The 7937-nt window shown below is 44.5% G+C and overlaps 1 protein-coding gene across 3 annotated transcripts in view; it reads left to right on the top strand.

Moving 5' to 3' along the window:
• Nucleotides 1-6188, top strand: part of MPZL3 (myelin protein zero like 3) — a 23704-nt gene extending 17516 nt beyond the window's left edge. For 2 of the 3 annotated variants that reach the window (XM_049612659.1, XM_049612669.1), the window contains exon 6: nt 3304-4673. In XM_049612659.1, the coding sequence (XP_049468616.1) occupies nt 3304-3330 (27 nt within the window). In that variant the 3' untranslated portion in view covers nt 3331-4673. Of the gene's footprint in view, nt 1-3303 lie in introns of all 3 variants that reach the window. The other variant, XM_049612655.1, reaches the window with a different exon arrangement.
• Nucleotides 6189-7937: the final 1749 nt, after the last annotated feature.

The raw sequence follows: 7937 nt of genomic DNA on the forward strand, positions 1-7937 counted from the left end.
CCCCCCCCGCCGGGGAATCAGCGCAATACAACCTTTTGGGTGACTTGTGGCTTCATCAATAAGAAGTACCCCTGTCGGAAGGCCAGAGTTTTGATTTAAATTTCAAAAGGCTGTCACCCCTCCCCTTTTAAGCTCTTACTGTGATTGGTTGGCTCCTGCAGCTGTCCCAGGGTCCTAGGAGGAAAGACTCTCTGATGTGGTGCAATTGGAAACAGGTCAAAAGCAACTTACCATCTAATATGAAACATACCTGTCATTGCCGGGTTGAAGCTGGAGTTCTCTTTGTACTCATCGCCAAGCTCAGCCCTTGGCCAGGTGACCGCAGCCTTCTTTTGTTCCTCTCGTTTTCAGACTTGAGTGTGATGGGTAAGGCGAGGGACAGTGCCAGTGAGGAGGACCTAGTTATAACCCTTCGGGGTTTGAGTACTTTGATGACACAAAGTAAGAGGGTTCTCATCCAGCTTTCAGATATTAATTCATTCAGCAGTTATTGAGTGAGCATCTGACATGTGCCAGATAGGATTCTGGGTACTTAGGAAGCACGAGTGAACAATACTGACAAAAATCTCTGCCCTCAAATAACTTACATTCTTTTCCATGCCTAGAAAACGCTCATTCTCGGGGAGCCTGGCTGGCTCAGTCTGTAGAGCACGGGACTCTTAATCACGGGGTTGTGGTTTCAAGCCCCACATTGGTGTAGAGATTACTTAAAAAACAAGAAAGAAAGAAAGAAAGATAACTCCAAGACACAACTGAAATGTCACTTTCTCATAAATTGGGGTACAAACAGTAACTAATGAAATCTTTTAAAAATAAGTGAACATATGGTATATCAGATGGCCCTCAATGCTATAGAGAAAAATAAAATAGGGAAGGGAGACGGGATGGCTGGAAGGCGGTATGGTATTACATAGGGTAGCTGGGGATATCATCATCACTGAAATGATATTTGAGCAGACACCTAAAAGAAGCAGATAGGAAGCCATATAGCTGTTCTGGAGGAGCATTTCGGGCAGAAGAAATGGTAGGTGCAAAGGCTCTGGGGAGGTGGGGCATGATTGGCATGTTCTAGGAATAGCCAGGAAGCCGGCGTGGCAGGAACGAAGCAAGCAAGGTGAAGAATTGTATTTATTGATATCAGAGAGAGAATGCTCAATCTTATAGAACATTGCAGGTGATGCAAATGATCTGGGCGTTTATTCTTAGTGAAATGGGACGCGCTAGAGGTTTTCGAGAAGAGCAGAACCGTGAACTGATGTCTGTTTGCAAAGGGTCATCCCGGCTTCCGTATTGACAAGAGGTAGGACCATGGTCAGGGGACCCTGACAGTCAGAAAGCCCAGCCAAGAGACCTTAGCAATGATGCAGGTGACAGAAGATGGTACTGGTTTGAACCAGGGTGCTAAGAAGTGGTTGTGTTCTGATTATAGTTTGAAGGTGAAGCCAGAAGGATTTATGGGTCGGTTTCACGTATATGGGAAAGAATGAGGAGTCAGGGATACTTAATTCCCTGGTTCTTGACTTTAGCAACTGGTGGAATAGATAGAAAAGGTAGATTAGATGTAGACCAGAGCCCTGGATCTCTCCAAGATGGATAGACCTGGCAAAGGAAGAAGAATTGGTGGAGGAGTCTGAGAAGGAATGTCCAGCGAGCTAGGAGAAAACCAGGAGGGTTTGCTATCCTGGGAGCCCAGTGAAGATTGAGTTTCAGGAAAAAGAAAGTGATCAGCTGTGTCAGTTGCTGCTGAGTCAGGTCAAGTAAAATGAGAGCTGAGGGTTGATTACTGGCCGGTCTGGTGGTGTGGGGGCCGTTGGTGACCTCGGCAGAAGCAGCTTCCGCGGGGTTAGCGGGGAAGAAAGCCCGACCGGGGCAAGGTCAAGAAAGAACACGACGAGAGACATTGGCGACAGTGGGTGTAAACAGCTCTTGCGAGGAGTTTTGCTGTGAAGAGGTGCAGAGAAAGAGGGCAATAGGTAGCAGGGAGATGTGTTTCAAGGGTTACCTTTCTGTTGAAGATGAGAGAAATTACGGCACGTGTGTATGTGATGGGAACGATTCAGTAGAAAAGGGAAAAATGATGCTGCAGGAGGGAGAGAGGAGGTTGCTGGAGTAACTCCAGGATGCAGTGGACAAGCGGGGATGCTGGCCTTAAATAAAGGCGGGGAGAGCAGACTCCTAAGAATAGTAAGGAAGACCGCACAGTTGGGCCCCGATGCAGGTGAGTGGGCACATACGGTGATGGGAGCTTGCGAAGCTTCCCTGCCGACTACTCTATTCCCAATGTGGGGAGAAAGCAAGGTCGTCAGCTGACAGCAAAGTGAGGAGTAGGTGCTGGAGGGAGGTTTGGGGAAGGAGGGAAGGCTATGGAACAGTAATCCAGGAAAATGAATGGCCTAGAGAAATGTGGTCTGCTAGGTAGTTCTAATGGGCCAGTTGAGGTTAGAAGTAATGAATACAAATGTAAATAATAAGAGTGAGGGGCACCTGGGTGGCTCAGGGGCTAAGGGTCCGACTTTAGCTCAGGTCATGATCTTGCTGTTCATGAGTTCGAGCCCTGCGTGGGGCTCTATGCTGACAGCTCAGAGCCTGGAGCCTACTTCGGATTCTGCGTCTCCCTCTCTCTCTGTCCCTCCCCCGCCCACATTCTGTGTCTCTCTCTCTGAAAAATAAGTAAGCATTAAAAAAATATATATATGTTTAAAAATAAACAAGAGTAAGAATGAGAATAATGGTACCAGTAGCCAATCTTGAACGAGCACTGGCAGTGTTAGGCACAGGGCTAAGTGATTTCCATACATTGTCTCATTCGATTCTCATAGCCTTTCTGTGAGGTGTCTATGAGTATTTTTATTACCCCCATTTTACAAATAAAGGAAACTGAGGCTTAGAGACGTTAAATAACTTTAAAGTTCACACAGCCAGCAAGGGGCGGAGCTGGGGTTGGCGCTCAGAGAAACCCAGAAGCCGCAACTCCTCACTATAGTCCCGCGTGTTCTGCTGCAGACAGGCGCCTTTTCCTGCGTGTTGAGGTTTTAAAGAATATCCGCCATGGAAAAGGGAACCACTAGGGTCTCAAGACAGAAATTAGCCCCAAAGACACCAAATATGTTGAAGTCCTGTGACACTTCATGGGGATGTAGGTGTGTGTATGACGTTAATTTCATCGTTAATGTCGCCCCACGCTGAGCTCCATCCGAGGGGTCCTAGAATGTGGTCTTCGTCTAAGCTCTGAACTACACCTGGTATGGTGTCAGTGACATTATACTTCATATAAACACCACAGCTGCTTTTCTTTCCCTCCAGGATTCAGACTATGAAGAGACATATTGATGAAAGGCTTCATGATGTAAGAAGAGTCACCTGATAGAAAATATCCCATCCCACTGGCAGCTAAAGCCTCTCAGAGAATCGAAGCTGCTTGGATCGCTGTGCCAGAGGATTCTGGAAGCCATCCGTAGAGACGTTAGGAACCATTTATTTATTGAACAACTGTTCTTTTTATATTTATGAACTGTTCAAGAACTCCCAGAAGAAACTCCTACCTACCCGTTCTAATAACTTATGCTCTAATCGAATGAAGGAATTCTCTTCCTGAATAGAAAGAAACTTTTTGTTTTTGCCTTTGCCCTTGAACGTGTTACGTGCTTTCTTCTGGTTACTTGAGGGAAAATCCTAAATGTTGGCCACACCGCTGAGGCCAAAATATTTTTAAAAAATGAAATGGAGCTTGTAGTGTCCAGATGTGCGACGAGACGAGATGTTTGGGATAAGTATTCTTTGGCATTTGATCCGTGAATGTTTTCAGCTGCGGATCAGCGCACAGCATGTACTCATTGGTTTAATGACATCATCCGTTGCGTTTGGGTGACTCGGAACTCTAATTTCCACAGAGTCGGTAGGGCCCGGAGCCCATGGTTTGCTTTGACTGGGTTTTTAAAGTATTAAAGTGTCGTCAGTGTCCAATTAAGGAAAGGAACGGTGACGTAGAGGGATCCCTTTCTTTTGTGTTGCTAGGTGCAGCTTCGAAAGGTTTTTTTTTTGTGGGGAAATGTATAGAATATTTTATCAGTTATTTGCAAGGAAATCATCTTTTTTTTTTCTTTTTTTTTTTTTAACAAATGCCACTCCAGAGTTCAAATGTTGGATTTACTTTAACGAGGCTTATGTTTATCAGAAATCATCTTTTGACCTTTGTTATTCTTCGGAACTTTTCTGAGTTCTAAAATGCGCCAAATATGAGTGAACCAAGGTATTTACAAACTGTTTTTGTTTATGTCGTATTTGACATAAGGAAGTGAGGTCTATACTTCTCTATAGTCTATACTTCTCATTTCTATTCTCTCAGTACCTTATATCAGCTTCCTCCATTTTCCTGCAGCAACTGATTTCAAATTTTAATTTACATGGGATTTTCTACAAGCCATTAAGTAATACGTGTGACATGTCCGGAAGGGCTGATAGTATAGTCCTCTGTAAAAGAGCGATAGAGTTCACTTCTCGATTATGAGAGACAAAAATTATCCTCCCTCCTCCCATCTTTGTTTTTTGTTTTGTTTTGTTTTGTTTTCCCATGGTTCTTCACTAGGTGGCTAGGGAGATTTCCATATTACAGCCTGATACGCCCCATATGTTACACAAAAAATCACTTTGCCAAGATTTATGTTTAAAATTTTGGGTCATTAGTTCTGGAAGTCATCAGTAAAGACTTTAAGAATTATGATATGGGTTCGGCCTGGCCTCTTTTGTTAATCTAGTCCATACATAAGAGAGTCTGGTTCATTAACAGATATTACGATTTACCTCTGGTCACGTAAGGAAGTGAAAGAGGCAAAGACACGTTGACTGTTTATTTCCAGTGGTTGAGCCTCAGAGTCTTGGGCTGTTTGTCAAGTATATGGTTGTCTGGGGCCAGCCTGGTGACAGACACTCTGACACCACAGCAGAGAGGGGAAAACATATTTGAGCAACAAGAGTAAATAATTTGGGTTCTGGGAGATTTGAAGATAGAGACCCAATTGTGGGGTAGACTTTTTGTGGGTCTGAGAAAGAGATGATGTGACAGGAACCCAGTTAAAACCACATTTCATGAATTGAGGAACCGGGTTTGTCTGGGGTTTCTTGTAATTTCCTTTCAGGTGTGTTATGAGGATTAATCCAGTTGTAGTAAGCTTGTCACTGTAGGTAAAGGGTGCTGTGTGACCACTTGGTCATGTTATTTTGTAGCCTCGATCGTGATTTGAACAAGTCCCTTTCTTTTTAAGTGACCGAACAACAGCATCCTTCGTGGTAAGAGAGTAGGCTGGGGATTTAGTCGTCTCCGTGGGTTTACGGTCGCACCAGTCATAAGGCTTCTGTCAGTGTTCTTCTTTATCTCTTACATTGAGGTCTGGGTTACAGCCTTCCCCCCACCCCCAAAAGGAGCAAAAAGCAGTTCCTTTTTTTTAAAGATGGAAGAAAGATAACTTTTTTTTTTAAACATACTCTTTTTAATACCTTCTAAGGTGCTATTCTCCCTCTCTCTCGTTTTCTTTTCGCTGCTCTGTATGCAGAACACATCGAATGAAGACCAGCCTTGTCTAGAAAGGGAATTGAATTCTGAAAGCTTCAGAGGGGGTTAAAAGCCTTTCAGAATTTTTCTTTGGCTGCCGGAGGCTTTCCTCGGGGCTACACTATCTTACAAGTTTCGTGCATTGAGCTCTCAATTCCGTTATCGAATGTGAATTTATGAAATGCTTTGTGTTTCCCACGGGTCCCCTTGCCCCAGGCTTCGTGGAGAAGGTACTAGGTCTCCGCAGCTCCCAAATCGTGCGCTGGTGTTTCAAGAGGGAATGTTGAATGTTCCTGTTTAAGGAGAATTTTTGGAGGCCAAATCCTCAATCTGAACGTTCTGTCGTGTCACTCAGTTACGGTTCTAAAAGGGAGCCGGGAAGACCCCCGGAGAGCGGACCAAGACTGTCATTTAATTGCACAACTGGAAACTTCGCTGCCAGAAGAGGCAGCTCCATTCGTTCGATTCCTGCATTGGACTGTTGTTAACCGCTGCATTTCACAGCGTTTTTTTTGTTGTTTTGTTTTGTTTTGTTTTGTTTTGTTTTGCAGGAGAGTGTGCACTGTTGGGCCATGTGCACAGACATTGTAACTCTTGATATCTTTACCACATCACAGTTAATAAACTGCTTTGCACTGTCTGGCTACTTTCTGGTTTGTATCTACATGTAAAATGAGAGCTGTCATGTGAAAGGGGAGGAGGTTGTGGTTTTCAGCATCAAGCAGCCATTCGCGTCTAAGCTTTACCCCTGCAAGACCCTGCACGGATTCAATGGGGTGCTGGAGCCAGTTCACCCAGCAAGAGCTGATCGTTAAATTTTTAGGAATTTTGCAAACTGATTGTTAAACTATTGGTGGCTTGAAATAGGCTGTGGTGGGTGTTTATGTAAGTTGCTGGCTTACCAGTACACTATTTCTAAGAACCATGTAGCATAGGGGCGCCTGGGTGGCTCAGTCAGTTAAGCAACTGACTTCGGCTCAGGTCATGATCTCCTGGTTCATGAGTTTGAGCCCCTCATCGGGCTCTGTGCTGACAGCATGGAGCCTGGAGCCTGCTTTGGATTCTGTGTCTCCCTCTCTCTCTGCCCCTTCCCTGCTCACACTCTGTCTCTCTCTCTCACTCTCAAAAATAAATAAACATAAAAAAAAAAAAAAGAACAGTGTAGCATAGTCCTTGAGAGGAGCAAGTATTCAACAACTTTTCAAAAGATACAGGACAAGTTCCAAAAAACCATGATGGCCATGTGTAGGTAGGTCAAGCCAACCCAACCAAGGTTGAGGGTGTGTACAACTGAGAACACTTATTTTGAAGTGGCAACTTATTTTTTTAAAAAAATTTTAAACATTTATTTATTTTTGAGAGAGAGAGAGAGACAGAGCACGAACGGGGGAAGGGCAGAGAGAGAGGGAGACACAGAATCCCAAGCAGGCTCCAGGCTCTGAGCTGTCAGCACAGTGTCCGATGCGGGGCTTGAACCCACGAATCATATCCTGATCTGAGCCGAAGTCGAACGCTTAACCGACTGAGTCACCCAGGCACCGCTGGAGTGGTGACTTAAAAGCAAAAGATAGTTTGAAGCGAAGAAGCTTTGAGTTCTTATCTACGACGTCCAAATCACTCAAGGGGTTCTCTGGGGGAATAAAATGCTACTTGCATTCTGGAAATGCTGATATCACATGGTCAGAGGACACCGACATGGTAAGCTGGAGGACTGAGCAGGCTTCTCTTTGGAAGCAGGGGTTGGGTGATTGCCTGGCTACATTGCACCTATGTGTTGAGAGAAGAAAACAAAAGAGGTTGCTATAATTTTACTTTTTTATTTTTTATTTTTTATTTTTTTAATTTTTTTTTTTCAACGTTTTTTATTTATTTTTGGGACAGAGAGAGACAGAGCATGAACGGGGGAGGGGCAGAGAGAGAGGGAGACACAGAATCGGAAACAGGCTCCAGGCTCCGAGCCATCAGCCCAGAGCCTGACGCGGGGCTCGAACTCAGCCCAGAGCCTGACGCGGGGCTCGAACTCATGGACCGCGAGATCGTGACCTGGCTGAAGTCGGACGCTCAACCGACTGCGCCACCCAGGCGCCCCTATAATTTTACTTTTATTATCTTATTTTATTTTTAAATTGTAGATAAAGCAAGCATAGGAGAGGGGCAGAGGGAGAGAGAGAGAGAGAGAGAGAGAGATTGAGAGAGAGAGAGAGAAAGAGAGAATCTCAAGCAGGTTCCACACTCAGCTCAGAGCCCATTGTGGGCTTGATCCCATGACCTTGGGATCATGACTTAGCTAGAATCAAGAGTCAGACACTTAACCAACTGAGCCACCCAGGCACCCCTTATTTTGTCTTATTTTATTTTATTTTATTTTATTTTATTTTATTTTATTTTA

This window comes from Panthera uncia, chromosome D1 (genome assembly GCF_023721935.1).
Source record: "Panthera uncia isolate 11264 chromosome D1, Puncia_PCG_1.0, whole genome shotgun sequence".
In the NCBI taxonomy this organism is placed as follows: domain Eukaryota; kingdom Metazoa; phylum Chordata; class Mammalia; order Carnivora; family Felidae; genus Panthera; species Panthera uncia.